The 21,804-nt window shown below is 34.3% G+C and overlaps 1 protein-coding gene across 1 annotated transcript; it reads left to right on the top strand.

The window, feature by feature from the left end:
• The first annotated feature begins 1,988 nt into the window (after positions 1-1,988).
• Positions 1,989-14,744, top strand: LOC124436474 (transient receptor potential cation channel subfamily A member 1-like). Its single transcript, XM_046986404.1, has 15 exons — positions 1,989-2,209; positions 5,823-6,059; positions 6,133-6,309; positions 8,154-8,390; positions 8,684-9,575; positions 9,755-9,971; positions 10,037-10,126; positions 10,198-10,439; positions 10,569-10,875; positions 11,189-11,372; positions 11,457-11,675; positions 12,252-12,340; positions 12,504-12,752; positions 13,821-14,135; positions 14,302-14,744. Exons 1-15 carry the CDS (start codon positions 2,197-2,199, stop codon positions 14,638-14,640), a joined length of 3,807 nt encoding a protein of 1,268 aa, XP_046842360.1. The 5' UTR covers positions 1,989-2,196; the 3' UTR covers positions 14,641-14,744.
• The last annotated feature ends 7,060 nt before the right edge of the window (positions 14,745-21,804 follow it).

The raw sequence follows: 21,804 nt of genomic DNA, 5'->3' as shown, positions 1-21,804 counted from the left end.
CAGTGTGCGAATAAAAGGTGTGCAATGTGCAGTTTGCACATCGTTTTAGCTAAAATGAAAGCAATTGCACATCACTTTTTCAAACGATGTGCAAAAATCAGCGGTTTTAACGAAAAACACTGTTGTAAATCATATGGATTTGTTCACTTTTGAAAATATTAATTTAGCAATTAGCGCTATATAATAATTAACGTAATATCGATTTGATTATGCCTATAAGGAAACACTTTTGTCAAAAAAATTGTACATCGTTTTTTCTGAACTAATTCGCACACTGGTAGGAATGAGCCTAGGAGAGGGGTGTGAAGGAGCAGGACTTATGGTGGTGCTATTACTATTATCACTACAAAAAAATACAAATAAAACCAACAATAGAAATCTCGTAACATTAATAAACAAGTAAGAAGATTTCTCCATATGTCTGACATAATATTTATAGCAACAAGTTATCAAAGACTAATCTAAGCTAGAGGACCCCTCCCCCAAAAACAGAACCATTGTGGTTCATGACTATATGTATTATTATATGTAACCATGACTTTATGTATTATTATATGTAACCATGACTTTATGTATTATTAAATGTAACAATGTTTCATATGTAACCATGACTTTATGTATTATTGTATGTAACCATGACTTTATGTATTATTAAATGTAACAATGTTTCTTGAAACAAGACTTTAAGAGGAAATCGCCACGCATGGCAAGATAAGGAATGCGAACCCAGATTTTAGGTAGATTATCATCTATAGCTACAATACCCACTCACTCATTTTAAAATCTTTGAAGGAATTTTCAACACGGACACCATTTTATCAGTCTCTTGTCACAACCACAGAATAGAACAAGCGCCACTCGATGTCGGAACCTTTGAATTCGTGTTTTATGGATCTATTCTGTGTCACAACCATTATGTAGACATCCTGTGACAAAAAACAATGAATGCTCTTACGTCATGTAGCAACACATGACCGTATTGTTTATTATATGGAATAAAATAAAACAGACAAAAGGGCCGTTTTGGCTCCATAACCGTTTTTTTGCTCTTCAATTGGTGCCAAATTGGTTCGAGATCAACTTGATGACTGCATCGAATCGGGTGACTCAATCTTGTTGTTTTTTGTAGCTCAGCTTCCATACTGAATATTGCCCCTATACTGATTGTGAACAAACAAAAACACATTGTTAAATATGCTTCAATCATTATGGTTAACAAAAAGCCTATCTTTTGTTGAAAATACTTGAATAATCTCAAATTGCACAAGGAATGCATGAGGTTTGTTTCTTTCTTATTTACATTCATGTACCCAGCTATTTGTTGTTGCATAGTAACAAAAAACTTAAATGTAAAAATTTGCTAATGTGTAATACTGTATTATAACTAAAATGATCAGCAACAGAAGTGCATCAACCTGAATTGGTGTTACAGGTTAGCTGTCACTCTGAAGAAGAAAAATGAAACCAGCATATCATTATGTTGCAGATTTTAGATGAATGCACATGGTGCACACAATTTAACAATGATTTGGGTTTGTGGAAAAAATTGTTTACCTTAAATCACTTCCACATTAGCAAATTTTTACACTTAAGTTTTTTGTTACTATGCAACAACGAATAGAAAGTACATGAATGTAAATAAGAAAAGAAGCAAACTTCGTGCATTCCTTGTGCAATTTAAGATTATTCAAGTATTTTCAACAAAAAATAGGCTTTTGTTAACCAGAATGATTAAAGCATATATAACAATGTGTTTTTATTTGTTCAGAATCAGTATAGGAGCAAAATTCAGTATTGAAGCTGAGCTACAGAAAACAACAAGATTGAGTCACCCGATTCGATGCAGTCATCAAGTTGATCTCGAAGCAATTTGGCACCAATTGAAGAGCAAAAAAACCGTTATGGAGCCAAAACGGCCCTTTTGTCTGTTTTATTTTATTCCATATAATAAACAATACGGTCATGTGTTGCTACATGACGTAAGAGTATTCATTATTTTTTTGTCACAGGATGTCTATATAATGGTGTTGACACAGAATAGATCCATAAAACAGGTGACACGAATTTCAAAGGTTCCGACATCGAGTGGCGCTTCTGTTTTGTATCTATTCTGTCGTTGTGACAAGAGACTCTTCACTGGTATAAAATGGTGTCCGTGTGGTGAAATATTAATTGTTGAAAGATTCCTTCGCACAAATGGGTAACACAGGTGGGTAAGACTGTTAGCTATAGATGATAATCTACCTAAAATCTGGGCTCGCATTCCTTATCTTGCCATGCGTGGCGATTTCCTTTTAAAGTCTTATTTTAAGAAAATACAAAGACATCTTTCTCAACCGGTGAAATTTGTTACTATTTATGACACCAGAAAACTCTCCTATTTTGTCTCTAACAAGGACAAACTTCCTTCACTTTCTCGCAGTAATCTTGTACACGAAATAACTTTCCCTGGCTGTGGTAAAACCTACATCGGCATGAAAAAAAGATGCCTGTCTGTATGGCTCAGAGAACATGCAACCAGACTTATTTTTCTAGTGCAGTTGGCCAGCATTTCTCTGAGTGCGAAAAGCTCAATTCCTGGCGACTCTACAAAACCAGTTCTCACAACTCAATGATCTCCCTCCACCTCTCAGAACTCCCTCTCCTATAGAAAATATCGTATTCAACAACTATAAATACTTCACTCAACCAAATCTAACAACTACCACATTCTTGCTTTCCTTGAAGCACTTCTCATCAAACATAACAAACCTTTTCTCAACACGGGACTTAAGGCTAGAAAAGAATTACAACTGTTCTCTTAAATTATAATACACTCATTCTACTAGTCGGGTCGGAAGTTTCAATTCATCCTTTTGAAATACTACACCTCTTCCAACTCTGCCTTTGTAAATACCACACTATGAAATTTGGGCAGTCTGAGACGTTTATCGTTATCACTGCATAACACTGTATATCAGAAATGCGAAGATAACACGGAAATTATATGACTTTTTATAACAAAAGGAGGATTTTTTTCAACTTGTTCACGCTTTTTATTTTTGACAAACATGTTGAGTTTTATATAAGATAATTCCATGATTTCCATCAGAATATTTGTTATTGTTTCAGAATTTTTCGCAATTTCAATTTTCAAGCGACTACTTAAACTTATTGGGAGTTCTTTATTTGTTTTACGTCATACTACGGCAGTGAAATCGGGATTTCACATTTTATATTAAATTATTCATTTGCGGAAAGTATTGTTTCGTCCCAAATATCTCATAATAAAAATACTTTACTTTTTGTGAAAAAATTTACGACTTTCAGTATTCTTCCTTTTCATCTCGATCTAAATATTTCAGACTTGCTGTCTTAGTGAAAGTCATGAATGTTTCATGGCTGTTTTATGGAAATCCCGATATTGCACGAAATGCCTATATCAGCGTCATCAGATCGAAAGCTTTAGATTATAAATAAATCTAAAAAAGTAGCACAAGACTATACAATATTTTGCTGACTCTGTTCGACGTGCTATTCATAACACTCAGTACATGTTTCCTTACTTTATCTCGTGAAATTGCTTTTTGAATAGCAGCATACAGTTACTTTAATACACAATTTTTTATATTTGTAATACTTATACGTTTTTCAGCCAATATGATGCTACAGAGGCTGCAAGTTTTTTAAGTTATAAATTAGGATTAGTGTTAGGGTCAGGGTTAGGGTTAGGGTTAGGGTTAGGATTAGGTATCTATCTATCTATCTATCTATCTATCTATCTATCTATCTAATGTTTTACATTGCAAAACAATTTTTCCCAATACAACAACTATCAATACTATCATAAAGTTTCACTTTCGAACTGAGCACTAGCCAAAAGATAGTTTTTGCGTGTGCACAACAAAATTCGAAGAGAAAAATCGATACGTCTTTCACAAAATGAATTTTTTTAATTTTTTTAGTTCTCACTTCTTCACCAACACGGATTTGTGCATCTTATGCACAATATTAAATATATAAAAAATAACTGCCATGCAAACTTTACTGTTCACAGAACGCTTTCTTGTACTGTAGTAAGAAATGTGTAAATTCCTTGAGAGAAGTAACGATAATGCCTCGTGCTTCTTTCCCAGTTTCCAGTACTGCGAACTAAGAACGCTCTATTTATAGTTAAAATAGAGTAAACTTTGGCAGGTGGAGGAAAAGTTAAGTTGCAATTGACACGTGCGTGCCCAGGCCCCTCTCTGATAACACAACTGAAAGAATGAACAAAACAATCAATTAAAAGTTAACATTGGCTCTCTCATTTATCAAGTCATGCTTTCTCCTTGTCAGTCAAATCCTTCAAGATCATTTAAAATCCCAATGATCTGGTCAAAAACATAATTTAATCGTTCAACTACTGGCTTTAAAAATCAAAGTAATTATCACTATTTCAATTTGAAATGTGGAAGTCAGTTGCACGACTGATAGTAATTCTTATTAGTTTAGCAACGTAGCCAACAAGCAAGCTGGGTAGTGTTACGTAAATATTCACTGTAAAAATGAATTGATTTCTAATGAAATGAATAATGCGAATGCATGATGTCATAATTACACAGCACGACCAAATAGCGCTTTACCTAGTCCACCGTCACTATTTACCTTCATGAAGAATTTGCAAACTTAATGACATCACTCGGTATTAAACAGGAAAATATTTAGGAAAAAGACACCACGGAAGTAGAGTGACTTGGGAATAAGATGACGGATTTTGATATAATAAAACATGCAACGATTTGCAATGACGATAAAAAGCGTCTTTGTAGCTGTGGACACTGGTAATGAAAGGACAGTAGAATTTGCCTTGATCAAGATGAAGGTTTGCAAAAAGAAATCAAAGATGTGGATGGCTATTTTAAAAAAATGGTCTTTGATCAAAATGGCGACGAATTCTTTCGAAATTTTTGTGATTCCATGAGAACGTAGCTACCTGCAACATTTATCTTCCTTAAAATAAATGAAATAGTCATTATTGCTTCCATAACTTGCTGGAGCACTTTATAGTAAAACCAATTTTTTTACATTTTTTACAATGTTTTCTGTTTGATGAACTGTCAAATGCTGCGCTTTTTTCATTCCTTTATTTTCCAAGTTTTTTTGTTCTATCAGTTATGGATGGTTTCCTTGATATTGCCATGCATACGGCAACGTGGGAGAGAAGTATTGAGAAAATAAGTCATAATCAATCAACATCATACTTTAAAGTTTTCATTTATATCCGACATAACACTGTACCAAAACTCCTTACCAGCTATTTATAAAGAATACGTCGTTCAGTACGACACAAGACAATTTACATGTTTGTAGATTTAGACCGTCCCGGTCAATATAGAGTCCTGAGAAGAACTGTTTTCGTTGATGTTGGCTAACATTTCGACAACCAATCGTTAACTTTGAATATGACTACCGCTAAGGTTGTCGAAACGTCAGTTAACAACAACAAAAACAGTCCATCTTAGGTCTACACTAACCTGGACGGTCTAAATCTACAAAAATGTAACGATACTCCCCTGTTCAAGCCATTTACTTTACTACAAAACACAATTTATAGATTGTATTCGGTTAAGTGGGACGAACCTCATCATCTTGCAAAATAGTTGGCATTATTATTTGTTTCTTACTTACATGTTTTCTACTCTTTCTTATGCTTTCATAACTTAATGAAAACAGTAAATTTGAAAAATTAGTTAAAAACAACTGAAATGTAAATGTTTATTACAATAGCATGACATTTTGTTTCAGTTTCATGGTTTGTTAACGCTTCGTCCTTTTGAAAAGAATTCTTTTATTTCTGTCAGCAATGTCTAACAGATCATGGAAGTGGACTAAGCTGGACCTCACACAAGACACAGTCAACGAACCCAAGGATTTAGCATTGACACCCCTGTTATCTATCGAAGCAGAGAGCGAAACAAATATAGTAGAACGAGATGACAATAAGATGAAGGATATTAACCGAATGAAATTTGCAGTATTTAACGATGATGAGAAAATGATCAACGATATCTTGAGGGAGAAAACAAGTGAACGAGAAAGTTAGTATGCCTTTAATAAGATGTAAATAATGTTTCTTTCCAGTTTGATAATTAAAAAAATGTTCATTTTCAGTTCAAAACTTACTTGCCGAACTTGATGAAAAAGGACGACCATGCATATTTTATGCCGTGGAGTTCCGAAGTCTTCGTGCGCTTACTTGTTTGTTAAATCAAGTGAAAGATACGAAGTGTGTGACAGCTAAGAATGGAGAAACTGTACTTCATGTAGCCACGGAAATGAATGACGCTGGTAAGCACGTAACGGTCAATGACCAAGAACCGAATCTACTAAATTCCTACCCTCTCAAATCTTCTATAGTTACGATTGAGGAAAGCCGCCATATTGAAAGGTAGAAAAATCGACAATATTAATTTACCTCTAAATTCTGCTTTTTTTGGGTTGATATAGAGTTGCAAGGTTGGTGCTCTATGTTTGGTTTGTAAAATGTTTGATAGGATTGAGTTTGAAATTTTCTTTTAACTTTTTTTTGTTAAAGTTTACTTTTCACAACCTTTCAAAATGGCGGTCCTTTCCTTACCTTGAACAGTGAACTCCATCCTTATATATATATATAAGTAGTAATGTACAAAGTGTATAACAATGTGCCCTCCCGGCTGTCACCATATTAAAATGGTGACTCCTGCACTTGGGACACAGGACGTACGGTAACACATCCTATGGATTGTTTTATTCAGTCACTAGAGTGCTCAAACCTATAAAGGTGAGCTTTGCATATCGCGAACACGGTGAACGTCTCCATATGAGACTCTCTACACAATCCTAGAGTGCTCAAACTACGCACGCGCAGTGAGCCTAGTATATATATATATATATATGGAATGATAACGACAATACATTTTATATATATAAAATTGAAGCCTAAGTCCTAGTCTCTTGCATGGTTTGTACGTCAGTTCCAGTCCTTCAAAGTCGAATATTCACGCAGTTTGTACGTCAGTTTCATTCCCTGAGTGACAAACATACACGGCCAATATAAATTTGAATACAAATTTGCTAAAGCATAAACATATAAACAACATCACGACAAACAACACACGAGGCTAACTCTTCGCAAAAGGTTATTTTTTACAGCTGAAACTTTACTACAGTGAGTTCGTTCTAACTTACGAGTTGGAACGAGGAAAAGCCAACTGAAAAATACACTGTATGCTAAAAATACAATACAATAAAAAATATGACGAGAAAATATTCAAGCATAAATTTTTCTTACATCGAAAGGTAAATTTTCAAACGATGTCAGACAGTGTTTGTCTTTTTTGTCATTTCAGTGGATTTAAAGATCTGTTTTTCCGAAGAAAAAAGAAACTTGAATATCCAGTTTCATAAAAAATATTGAGTCTATAACTTGCATTTTTACTTTTTACAGAGCGATTGTCATTTTCATCGATTTTGATAGTGCTTGAAATACTAAATAGTTGTCATCTCGATATCAATAATTAAATATCCTTAAAGACTTTGATATGTCTTAAAGGAAAACCTCAGCTTAAGAGCAGATCGACTGTGTATGACAAAAATATATAGTAGCTATATTAAAGATGTTTTCATTCTATATGTAAATTTTGTCGAATAAAAATTCATACCAACAAATCCTTTTAGTTTATTTGAAAAACGTAATAATACTTTTGCACTGAGGATGATGTAGAATTGAAATAAATATAATTCAAAAAATTTTCTTCGTGAAGATAAAACTGACTAGTAAAATGAAATCAACTGAGGTCAAACTAAAGATCTAGGATGCGAAAAAATACAAATTGTTTATAAACACGCGAGAAACACGAGTGATGACAAATGATGACGACAAATATTTTTTTGGCTTCAATTTTTGGCTTCAGTTATGATTCCAGCTATTTAAATATTCAGTTTACTGACCTTGACACCGCAGTTAGTAGAAATCTAAGGAAGATGTAAATCATTGGTAGGGATGCTGTAGATCTAACTTTGGCTCAGCTGTATGAAGTTTACTTTCATTGCTTTAGCCTGTGGGAGTTCACTTTACTTTGAACAGAACAATACCCAGTTCTGAAAGGCTAAAGAAGTAGATTTTAATAATATTGCATCAATTTCTGATGTAGGTATTCTTAAAAAATTGTTGGATCATGATTTCGTTGTTCATCTTGTGAACGATGTTGAAAGCAAGAATAGCCGCTCGCCACTTTTCTTTGCTGCCATGTACAACTTTGTCGACGTCGCCAAGGTGTTGCTGGAACATGGTGGAAATATGACAAAAGTTGATGGCTCAAACAGATCACCATTGTATATCGCTGCAGAAAAAGGACGAGCTGGCTTGCTCGATCTATTCTTAAAGCATGGTAAAATGTTTTTGTTTTGTTGTACATTGCTCATGTCATGCATAAATGCTTATAGACTATGGCCACCAAAAACTTAAAAAAGAATGAATTGTGCTCTTTTTATATCCCAAACGGACACAACTTATGTTAGTTTTTAATTTAGGTGTATGATAAAGACTGTTATTACTATTCATATTCTGTTGTTCATTCATCACGATATACGCGAACACGCAGTATCTTAGTTTATATTTTAGAAAGTGTAAAGACTGTTTGCTGTTTATTTTCTTTAATGTTATAAATGGTCTTTTCCATAGAAAAAAGTAGAGTGAAAGAGTTATTGTTCAGCAAGGAGCATGGCGGGAAACATCACCAAAATATACTTCATGTAGTTGTGGACAGCGGAGATGAAAGTACTGTAGAAGTTTGTCTGCAACAAGATGAAGATATGATACGTTCCTGTTTGCAAGAAGAAATGAATAGTGGTGGTAGTTATTTGGTTGACGCTGTCCGTAAAAACGGCTTGGAGGAAATATTGTCAAGGTTTATTGATACGTTGGGAGATTCACTTGTACAGCAAAACAAGATAAGAGAAGAACCGGTGGGAGATTCACTTGTACAGCATGCCGCGATAATAGAAGAACCGCAAGAAGCTTTACCTGTACAGCATGCCATGATAATAGAAGAACCGGTGGAAGCTTTACCTGTACTTGTACAGCATGCCACGATACTAGAAGAACCGTTGGAAGCTTTACCTGTACAGCATGCCGCGATAATAGAAGAACCAGTGGAAGCTTTACTTGTACAGCATGCCGCGATAATAGAAGAACCGGTGGAAGCTTTACTTGTACAGCATGCTGCGATAATAGAAGAACCGGTGGAAGCTTTACCTGTACAGCATGCCGCGATAATAGAAGAACCGGTGGAAGCTTTACTTGTAAAGCATGCCACGTTAATAGAAGAATCGGTTGAAGCTTTACTTGTACAGCATGCCGCGATAATAGAAGAATCGGAGGAAGCTTTACCTGTGCAGCATGCCGCGATAATAGAAGAACCGGTGAGACATTCACTTGTACCGCTTGACGAGAAAAGAAAAGAATTGGTGAGAGATTCACTTGTACAGCATGACGAGAAAATAGAAGAACTGAGGGGAGATACAAAAAGCAAGAGACGCAACATAAGAGAAGAATCGAATTTCAATCATTTATCGTAAGTTATTTTTACTTTCATGTTAAATTATTTCACAATTTCATGCCTTCATGAAGAATGTTTTAAACGCACACAAGTCCATTACATCAGTATTATTTACTTTAAAATGGCCTTGTGATATTATTTGATCTATCACCAGCCTAACCTATTTATTTGCATTTACCTTCATTTTACAACAGTGATGAAATCCCGCACAACGGCCAAGCGTCGCCTACGTGTCCGCGCGATCGTTATGCAGGTTTCTCTCATCGAGCCTTGCTCCTTGCAGTAGAAGGTGGTCATGTTGAAGACGTGAAAGAATTTCTAAAAGAAAATCGTTTCGTTAAAAGAGATAAAAATGGCACAGTTCTTCATTATGCAGTAGCTCATCCTGAACTACTGAAGATTTTGCTGAAGGTATAATTTTTTCGGATTTTATGTTGGGGGTAAATAGAAAAGCTGGAATTTTAATTACTTCTTAGGAAAGTGACATTGTTTCATTGATAAATGAAGAAAGAACAGACGATGGTTATGCTCCAATTCATGCCGCAGCTAAAGAAGGCCGAGTCGAGGTATTTGAGCTCGTTTCCTTTGAAGTTAACTTGTTAGCAACGTTAGGTTTAAGTAAACAACGTTTTTTTAGAGTGTGAAAATTTTGATTGACAACCGTGCTCATCTGAACGTCCTCTCAGAAAACCAAAGTTCGCCATTACATTGCGCTGTTAGTTCTCAGAATCTTGGTGTGATTAAATTATTACTTGACAATTGTAGAGAGTTAATTGTCAAGGTTAATGACAACAATGAAACTCCGCTTCATACAGCTGCATACTATAGTAGCTCACGGGTCGTTGAATATCTTCTGAAATACGAAATATTTATGACGAGGTAAATTTTCTATCTGTTGTGTTTCTAAGAAGCTAAATCCACGTGAGAACACAAATTAACGCAGGCCGCAGCGTTGATGGAGTTGAGACGTTAATTTAAGCCAATATTTTTTTGGTTCTTTTTATATAGCGACATCGACTATCCCACTCCACTTCATATTGCAGCGTGTCATGGACATCTCGAAACTGTTAAATTGCTGCTAAAACACAAACCTTCCTTGATCAACCACAAAGACAAAGATGGAGAGACACCACTGTTTAAAGCTTGCTCGAATGGCAAGACAGATGTAGTGAAATTTTTACTCGATAATAAAGCAGACATTAGTAATGGAAATAAAGTTACAAGCAAGGATTACGTTTCTTATTTTGACGCAATGATTAGTAATGGAAATAAAGATACAGCTATGGCGATGATGTGCCATGAAAGATGGAAAGAGGTTTTTATTCATTTTTTTTCATATTGAACTGTCGATTAAAAAGCACTTTTCCGAAACGGTTGAAACTTTCTTCCTTACACCGTGAAAAATGATTGGTTAAAATAGCCATATGATTGGTTATAGTGACCATAAAAATATTAGTTAAAGTGGTTAAATGCATTTGAGGTAACCAATTTTAATGGTTATTTTAAGCAATCAGTTTTTACAGTGTATTAAACATTTAAGTTAATAAATTTCATTTTTGTTTGAATAAGTCACCCTATCATATCATTTAAGAAATAAGAATTTGTTGGAAACTGTGTTTCTTCTTTAGATAATGGAAACAACAAAGCATGGTCCTGAAGCAACGATGAAAAAGTTGATTTCCCAAGGTATGTCCGAAGTGGCATATCAAGCACTCGTTAACAGCGAGACGCACACAGGTGATCCAGAAAGCAAGAATTACGAAATTAAATACGACTTTATGTGTTTACAGAAAAATAATGCTAGAGCAAATGGTATGATACAGCAAATATGTCATAATTTATTGTATGTCATGGACATTGAAAAATCATTTAGGCATTTTTTGTTTTCTCTGATAGGAAATGTGAAGCCGCTGACTGCCATCGAAGCGATGGTAAAAAGTGGCAGCTACAAATGCTTACAGCATCCTGTCTGCTGTAAATATCTGAAAGAAAAATGGAAGGCATTTGGATTCAAAGTTTATTTGGTTGGATTTTTAATTTATGTCGTGTTTCTGGTTTCTCTAAACGTTTATGCGTTCAAAATTCCTTCATACGAAGAGTCAATTAATAATCAAGGTCAGAAAGACTTACTTAAGGCTGATTATTTATATGATCCCGGGTAGTCAGGATTCAGACAAGCGTTAAATGATTCTGACAAATGGAAACGAATCAATAGTTATCATCAAATAAATCTTCTTTTGCATTTTCAAAATATTCTGATTTATTAACTACGCAAAACCTTTAAAATGAACACAACCATTTTGGCATAGTTTGAGAATTACAAAAGGAATGTGGTGCTTAATGAAAATTATAATTTTTGAGCTTGAAGATGTACCTCCTTTGAATGACTCAAAATCATTTCACGCCTCACTGTATCTCGGTTAGCCAGGATCATGTAAACAGTCCTTAGTTTGGCTATGTATAAGCCGAAATGTGATGTACCCCTTTAATACTAAGAAACTGCTTTGGTCTGGCATATTAACCGATTCGGTAGATTTCAAGAGTTATAACCAAGAACACAATTTAGTTAACCAACTTTGCGACCAAAAAATATAAGTATTATAAATTATTAGTCGAAATTTTGACCATATATGTGATTTTACAAAATTTTCAGTTGTTTAACAAATTGTGTCATTTTTATACATCCTAAAGAATTACCAGATGCATCAATAACTGTTATGATAGCGATGAGTATCTGTCTTGTTTCTGCCGGCTTTCAGACAATGAAAGAAATTTGTCAGGTGTGTATTTTTTTCTAACACTATGTTTTTTTCTGTTTCAAATTTATTATATCATTTCATTTCATTTACATCATAACACATTGATATATGAGAAAGAAAGTATCGTAATTGTATACATGCCAAAAATCTGGCTGCATATTGAAATCGTGTTCTTGCTGTTTAGTTGGTGCTTAACAGGGAGAGTTATTTACGCGACCCAGTCAACTATTTGGAATGGACTCTCTTCATATCAACATTCATCTTTACTGCACCGATTAACGACAATATCTCTGTAAAGACAAGTTTACAATGGAAAGCCTGTTCTGTGGCGTTGTTCTGTGCTTGGATGAATCTTATTATGTATTTCAGAAGATTTGCCTACTACGGTATTGTTATACAAATGATGAGGAAAATTTTCGTCACATTGATCAAGGTTCGTCTACATGGTAAATAATTTTGCAAAAAGAAACATGTGTGGCAGACGTTGGCTGTGCAAAATAACATCCGCAAAGAATTAAATCGTGTAACCGTCATTCACATTAGCGTTTTTCCATAATCATTACTGTCATTTATCCATCAGGAGCCGGTTGCACAAAGCCTGCATAGCGTTATCCATTGGATATCACGTTTTTTCAAACTTTTATAAAACCTTTTCCCGAGTTCAAAACCGAGCTCAAATCTCGTCCAAGTCACATGTTTTTCATGTGCATATTAAAATCGTGTTAGGATTAATATATTATAAAACCTTTTAAATAGCAAAAAGTATAAGATTTAAACTGAACAATCACTGAAAAAAAATATTGTTTTGAAGATTACGAAATTTCTTTGTCGTAAGAAAAATATAAGCACCTTTTTTACAAGTTTGAAAATTTTTGCTATCCATTGGATAACGCTATCCAGGCTTCGTGCAACCGGGCCCTGGTGTCTATCATTTAGCTCATGTTAAAGAACATATTTCGAACACGAAACAAGGCAATGTTCAAGAACGTTCTAAGAAATAATATCTAAGACGCTCAATTTAATTGAATATTTAATCAAAGTTTTCTCAGACTTAAGGCCGTTCACCCGATTTTATCGGATCTTAAAAAACGGATCGTGAGAACACATATAAAGCGAGCCTCCGACAGTCGGATCTGTCCGTCTAAAAATCGGATGGAAATAGAACTTGCTCTATTTTCATCCAACAAGATCAAAGAAAGCCGACTAGTCCCGGACCTTTCACTCTCCATACTTTGCAAATTTCACTTGGCGCAAAACATTAGGTTTGAAAAAGGCTTGGAAACAAGAATAAAAATACGAAAAATATATCGATAAATGTACTGAATACCACAAATGTCTGCTCCCAAGACTATAAATATCTAAGCGAATATAAATATCGGCAAAATTATTGGACCGTTTTAAAAAGCAACCAAAAGTCGGAACCGAAACAATCGGATATCAATATCCGACAAATCGGATCGTGTGAACGGGACTTAAAATAATTCCTCATATTTTTGTTTAGGTTTTGAGTCTGTTATTATTTTTCTTCGTCGCGTTTGCAGCAGCTTTTACAGTGATACTGAATGACAGAGAGGGATTCGGGAATTTTCGAACCTCGATGTTAACTACAGCGATCATGACGATCGGAGAAATTGATTTTAAGGAGACATTTCTTCGTCACCATTATTACAACATGTTTTACCCAACACAGATAGTTCTTTTTGTCGTTTTCGTCGTCGTCATGCCTGTCGTTATTATGAACCTCATTCTCGCCCTTGCCATTGAGGATGTATCTAAGATTAAAAAGGACGCCAAATTGCGGAAACATATTCATACGGTAAGAAAAATGGCAAAACGATCGAATTAGTGAAGTATCATTTTTTAATATAATCTAAGATAAAATTAGAATTTACACTATAAAATTACGAAGTAGATTAAAAGTTATAAATTCCTTGTAACGTGCAACTGAATTCTTTATTTCCGTCTTATCAACCAATTAATAGGCGAACATGATCATCAACCTTGAAAGAAAGAAGTTCATATTTTCTTATTTCACGAAAAAAGAAAAGCCACTTAAAAGTCCTTTGGTGGAATTGCCCAACAAAGAAGGTGGATTATCTAATTTTGTTGATGGAATTATATTTTATGATTTTTCCTCCGATAAAGAAGACGTGAGCTCGGAGCAAGTCGAAAAAAATGAAGATCTAGTGACGTTGATTAAAATGATTAAAGAATTACAAATTCAGAATGCTAAAGTGTTGAAAAAGTCAAAAAAAAATTCTAGACTGATCAAGAATATTTCGCGAATTGAAGAAAAGAAAAATGACTCTGCTCAGTCTTAAGGTAAACTTAGTTCTCTCTAAATTTATACTTGTGTAATTTCCTGTAGACATTGTTATCTTAGATTAGACCAATTAAATTCATACATATTTATGTTTCACGTAAACATTGTCAGGAGATTTTTTGTCTGTTATTGATTCATCATCACCGACAAACGTTACTTAGTTTATAATGTCGTGTCGGTGGTGTACATTGAGTGTATAAAAAAACTGAACAGTTACGAAAACGTCGCTGTAGTTTTCAGCGTGCAAGATCTTCATAAACATTTGGTGGAATAAGAAGTTTGACTTCTAATGGTTAATCTCACACTGTAGAATAGCATAAGAATTGTGTAACCGAGAAACACTTTTTAAATAGCTTGCACAAGAACACGATAAAGCCAAAAAGCAATTCGGAAAGGGAATTTTTTTTCAATCGCGCGTACACATTGCAAAGTTTGAATGATTTTTCCTCTTTCATTCAACTTTTTTTTCTGTTCATTCAACTTCCGAATGAAACGAAATTTTTTAATTGTTGAATCTTTTCAATCATGATCAGTAATTGTTGATAATGAATAACTAAAATTATTTTAGTGTTAGTCCCTAGGTCTTATTTTTACACAATACTAGTCTATAAAACATACGTACGTTTATGTTTGTGCTCAAATTATGGCACTTATATTGTACTCTATTTAAGAAATAAAAGATGTTTATTGTGCTTGCACGGGCTTATGCAAATCGAGGAGACTTTGGGAGAACACGAGAGCAGATCAGTGCAAGCCTAGACCGAAGGTCGAGGGTTGCACCTGCTCTGGAGTTCTCACAAACGTCTCCAAGGTTTGCATAAATCAGTGAGAACAGGAAAAACATCTTTTATTTCTTTTACGAAAAGGACGAACATTTTAATTTTTCATCTAAAATGTATTCATGATCGATTTGCGAATTTTCTTTGAATGATTGATTGTTTTGATTGATTTGATTGGTTGAGCTCAGATGTGTTTTTCATAGGCTAATGTAAACACAGCTCTAGAACAATCAGCGCACGCGTTTCATTGTGTTTATTTTATAATTAGACTTGCTCATTTGATTCGTGCCTTAGAGCACAGACAGAGCACTTGTTCTTTGTTTTAATATTCAAAAATATTGCTTTCTTTTACTATTGATGATCTATTTTTACCTTGAATCATTAAAAACAGAGAAAGAAATTTGGAAGAAATTTCCCAATTTCTTGACACGAATTTTTCGCAAAAAGGGGAAATATGGCTTTATTGAATGAAAATACAAAATTTTAAGTGGAAACACCTGCTCAGATATACTTTTTTCAAATGGTAAAACTTCAGCAAAGGCTCCTTCTCGTGGTTCATTCATTGAAGGAATATATATCCATGAAGAGCTCCATCCAATTCCAAAACACTCCATTGATTTAAGAGATTCATCTTTATCATTTACACCTCCCATGACAACAATTGTATCATCTTTTATAACTGCACAACATCCCCATCTCTTTTGCAACATGGATGGCAAGACTTTGCTCTTTCCTGTTTTGCTGTCATACATGATAGCACTGTTCAATATTTCTTTTCCATCATAACCCTCAAGAAGAAAAACTTGATCTCTCCATCCGACCGTTGCCATTCCAAACAATGGATGAGATAATTCATACAATTCTTTACATGTTAGAGAAGTTGGGTCAAACTCCAAAACACTGAACAAAACTTTGTTGTCTTTTCCACCACCTCCAAAAATAAGAACTTTATCATCAACAACCTCGGCTCCTTGGCTTGACCGTGGTTCAGGCATGTGACACAGCTCTTTCAAAACATGAGATGTTACACCAGTAATCTGTATTTCACATATCGAATCTGATAACTTTCTTCTACAGCCAATACGTCCTCCAATCTGAAGTACTTGTTGTTCATAAACAACAACTTGATGACCAAAATACTGATTTCCAGGAAATGTCTTCCATGTCAAAGGTAACTGATCAAGACTTTATTGCTCAATTGACTTGCAGCGAAATCCTCCAACAACAAATAAATTCTCATTATAAATAAATGATGAAGCATACTTGTGTTCATTTTCCATTGATGCAATATTAAACCATTTCTCCTCCTTCCATGAAAATATTTCAACACGCTTTGAGGAACCATCTGGGTGACCTCCACCAACCAAAATATCGTATCTCATAGAGATTTTCTTTTCTTTACTTGATGATGTCAATGTTTGAATATTTTCTTCATTTATATTTATCTTTTCCAACATTTGAAACATCATGGCTTTCATTTTTTCCATTTCTTTGGTCACTTTAGAAAGATTTTGCTGAAGATCTTTCATTTCTACTCTTGATTTTATCATTTCTTTAGTCACTTTAGAAAGATTTTGTTGAACGTCTTTTATTTCTTTCCTTGATTCCATCATTTCTTTGGTCACTGTAGAAAGATTTTGTTGAACGTCTTTTATTTCTTTCCTTGATTCCATCATTTCTTTGGTCACTGTAGAAAAATTTTGTTGAACATCTCTTATTTCTTTCTTTGATTCCATCATTTCTTTAGTCACTGTGGAAAGATTTTGTTGAACATCTTTTACTTCTTTCCTTGATTCCATCATTTTTTTCTGTGTATTTTTGCAAAGCGCCACCGTCTCTTTTATTGATTCGTTCATTTCAATTAATTTTTCATCCATATCTTGACTTAGTTTTTCTTTCATTACCCTCATCTGCATTTTCATTTGGTCATCATGATTTCTAAAGCTTCGTTGAAACATTTCTCTAATCTCTTCAAAGTAGTGAAAAGGAATCTTTCTGTACTCACACAACTCAGTTTCATGTTTAATCTTGTCTCGTTTGTTTATTTCCAGACCACAACGTTAATTAGAACACAACACTGGAGCAAAGCCACAATTTTTAACATGTCTTTCAAGATCTTCAAGCTTAATATATTCAGGACAACCACGATTTGCGTAGTCGCAGTTGATCTTTAACTTTGAAATCACGTTATTTATAACACGCGCTGGATGAAGTCTAGCTACAGTCAAATTATCTTGACATTGAGGACATCTTTGTGCATTAACTCGTAGATGTTCCTCAATGCAATAACGACAAAAGATGTGTTCGTTATGTTGACACATTCTTGCTTCTTTAACGACATGTAGACAAATTGAACAGTGAAAATTTTCATCAACAGCAGTCTGAAATCTCGATTGTTCGTATCCACTTTCGTAATCATTTGGGCGGGAAGCCATTTCATAGGTCTTCCTATATAATTTAGCATCAAAGATAGTCCAAGAATTGACGAATTTCTTTGTTTATCGCTACAAGTTGAAGAAAGAAAATACGTTGAAATTGGCAGGCAACCTTTGACAAACGCGGAGTTTAAAAGTGAAGAATAACAATGCATAGTTTTAAATTTTAACATATTTATGTCAAGCAAAGCAAAGACAATTAAAAAAATTAAACGAAATAACGCAATGAAGCAGATCTACAAAAGACATAAACAATTTTAAGTATGTGTATGCATATTGATGTGAGTGGGAGAGCTGTTTGAAGTTAATAAAAATAGTGAAGTTTTAGTCAAGTACATGACGTAATGGAGTTGTGAACAATTTCATATAAAATATCAAAAAGTTGAATAATATGTAAGTTGATGAATTAGTTTGCTGGTAGTTGATTTCAGTTATTGGATTAACTTTTGTGAATGGTCGAGAGGTTTTGCCAGGTTCTTCCAGCTCTAATATGAAAGACATAAAGTTCCCAAACCAATGAGGAGGGTCCTTAGATCCAGAGGCAGTTGATATCCGATTTAATATTACCAGAAAAATAACATTTTTTTCAAATATTTCTGAACATTTTGTGTCCATAAGTACGAACAAACATCTAGCTGCAGTTATACAAGGAAAATTTATTATTCGCATGAGATCAAAGACATAAACTAAAGACAATGAAAAAACTTTGGCAAACGTATCTAGAACGTTAATTGAGGGGGTGTATATTCATATATTCAGTTGTGCGCTACTGATTTCTTTTGAAATTCAAATCACTTTCAAAAGAAATCAATATGGCACAACGGAATATATGAATATAAACCACCACCCCCCAATTTAAGTTCTAGTTACGCCTCTATTTGTATACTGGTTTTCACGACAGTCTTTTGAGAAAAGGAAGTAACAATTTATATTCGTTGTCATCGAGATATTCAGAAGAATGTAAAAATGTCACTATACCTAAAATGCTGAAAATTGCTTTTCTGTCAGCACACAATCAGCTAAGCCTTTTGAATTTTCCGACAAAGAAAGGCAATTATGCATATTTTAATGTTCAATTATGTTCAATTATGCATATTTTAATAAGTTCTTAATTAGTTATAATGTTCAGATCATTTGTTGAATATTTTCTTATTCAGACATGCTTTTGTCAAAAGAGTAAAACTTCAGCAATGGCTCCCTCTCGTGGTTGACTCATTGAAGGAAGATATGTCCATGAAGAACTACTTCCCATTTCGAAACACTCCACTGATTTAAGATATTCATAATTCAAACCTCCCATGACAACAATTGTATCACCAGTTATAGCTGCACAACACCCACGTCTCTTTCCCAACATGGATGGTAAGACTGTAATCTTACCTGTATTACTGTCATACATGATAACACTGTTAAATTTTTCTCTTCCATCAGAACCTCCAAGAAGAACAACTTTATCTCTCCATTAAACTGTAGCCATTCCAGTCCATGGATGAGGTAATGGAGGCATTTCCTTAAATGTAAGAGTCCTTGGATCGAACTCTAAAACCCTTGACAAAACTTTGCCATCCTTTCCCTTCATTCCGAATATAAAAACTTTATCATCAACAACAACAGCTCCATGGTCATACCGTGGTTCAGGCATACGACACAACTTTTTCAAAACATAAGATGCTGTAACAGTAATCTGTATTTCACTGATCAAATCTGATGCTCCCCAATCAATGTGTCCTCCAATGAGAAGGTTTTGTTGTTTATAAACAACAGTTTGATGACCAAAACATTCATAAGGAAGCTTTGTGAAAAATATCTTCCATGTCGAAGGTAACTTTTTTATATTCAATGTCTCCATTGACTTGCAGTCAATTCCTCCAACAACAAACAAACTATCCTTATGAATAAATGATGAAGCACTGTTGTGCTTATTTTCCATTGATGCAATCTTAAACCATTTTCTATCCTTCCATGAAAATATTCCAGCTCTCTTGAAGGAACCATGTGGATAACCACCAGCAATCAAAATATCTTCTTTTCCTGAGTTCATCATTCCCTCAATTGATGATGGCAATGTTTTGACATGTTCATTTTCAGTCTTCTTTCGCAATATTTGACGCATAATGACTTTCATTTCTTTCATTTCTTTAGTCACTGTAGAAAGATTTTGTTGAACAATTTTTATTTCTTTCCTTGATTCCATCATTTCTTTGGCCACTGTAGAAAGATTTTGTTGAACGTCTTTTATTTCTTTCCTTGATTCCATCATTTCTTTGGTCACTGTAGAAAGATTTTGTTGAACATCCTTTATTTCTTTCCTTGATTCCATCATTTCTTTGGTCACTGTAGAATGATTTTGTTGAACATCTTTTATTTCTTTCCTTAATTCCATCATTTCTTTGGTAACTGTGGAAAGATTTTGTTGAATTTTTCTTAATTCTCCTTTCGATTCTATTATTTCTTTCTGTGATTTTGAGTTTTGGCACGTAAATGACTCCATTTTTCCATTTATTTTATCAATTGGCATTTTCACTTGATCCCCAAAACTTTGTTGAAACATTTCTTTTGTCTCCGCAAAATCGTGAGAAGGAATCTTTCTGTATTCACATAACTCAGTTTCATGTTTAATCTTGTGTCGTTTGTTTATCTCCTTGTCACAACGTTCATTGGAACACAACACTGGAGCAAAACCACAATTTTCAACATGTCGTTCAAGATCTTCAACGTTGATAAATTCTGGACAACCACGATTAGCGTAGTCGCAGCTTATCTTGAACTTTGAAATCAAGTTGTTTACAAAACGCGCTGGAAGAAGTGTAGCTACAGTCAAATTATCTTGACATTGAGGACATCTTTGTGCATTAACTTGTAGATGTTCTTTAATACAGGAACAACAAAAACTTTGTTGATTATGGCACATTCTGGCGTCTTTCATGACATTAAAACATATTGGACAATAAAAGTTATCGTTGACAGGGCTTTCAAATCTTGATTCATCATATCCATATGAATCGTCATCATTAGGGCGACAAGCCATTTTATACGTTGTTGCATATAATTCAGTGTCAAAATCAATCCACAGACACGAAATTATTGGTTTACAAGAAGATAAGTTGAAATTTTCTGTCGACGTGGCATAAACACGGAAGTTAAAAGGAAAGAATCACAACGCCCAGGTTTATATTTTAACATATTTATGTTAAGCAAAATAACGAAATGAAGCAGATCTACAAAAGACATAAACAATTTGGTAAGTGAAGTGAGTGAATTCAAGCAAATGAAGTTTTAGTCAACAACATGACGTTGGATGGAGTTGTGAACTGTTTTATAAAAGATATATGGAAAATTTGAATAATTGTTTCAGAAAAAATGAGGAAGGTCCTTTTTTACAGAACAGGAAGAAAAGATCTTAGGCTGCAATGTCACTGAGTAAAATAGAGAATTATCCCTTAGAATAGGTAAAAGACAGTAAATGCTGCCTTTTTGAGGGAGCAGTAAGTGTTATTTGCTTGAGAAAGAAGCTATATGTTAAAAGTTTTACAAACAGAAACGGTATTCTCACTACTCACTTTTACTTTTAGACCACTCAACTTCATTTGACTCTGAAGATGACTACCGCTAAGGTTGTCGAAATGTCAGTCAACAACAACAAAAACAGTCCTTCTCAGGACTATACCAACCTGGACGATCTACATATACAAACATGTAACGATACTCCCGGGCTCAAACCAATGATTCAAACCATTTACTTTAGAAACGGTATTGTCGTTGCCATGACACTAAAAACTAACGAGAATAGATTTCAATATCAGTATCCCATGATTATTTGTTTAATATGCCCTGCGACTGTTGACGCAAAACTCTACACACATGGGTGTAAAAAGTCCTCAATCTCTCTCATGTGATCCACACTTCTGTGAACAGAACTGAGAACGATACGTTTGTCGTCCAGTTATA

This window comes from Xenia sp. Carnegie-2017, unplaced genomic scaffold (assembly GCF_021976095.1).
Source record: "Xenia sp. Carnegie-2017 unplaced genomic scaffold, XeniaSp_v1 HiC_scaffold_16, whole genome shotgun sequence".
NCBI classification, from domain to species: domain Eukaryota; kingdom Metazoa; phylum Cnidaria; class Anthozoa; order Malacalcyonacea; family Xeniidae; genus Xenia; species Xenia sp. Carnegie-2017.
Note: the sequence above shows the minus strand (reverse complement) of the source record. Positions and strands in the feature narration are given on the sequence as shown.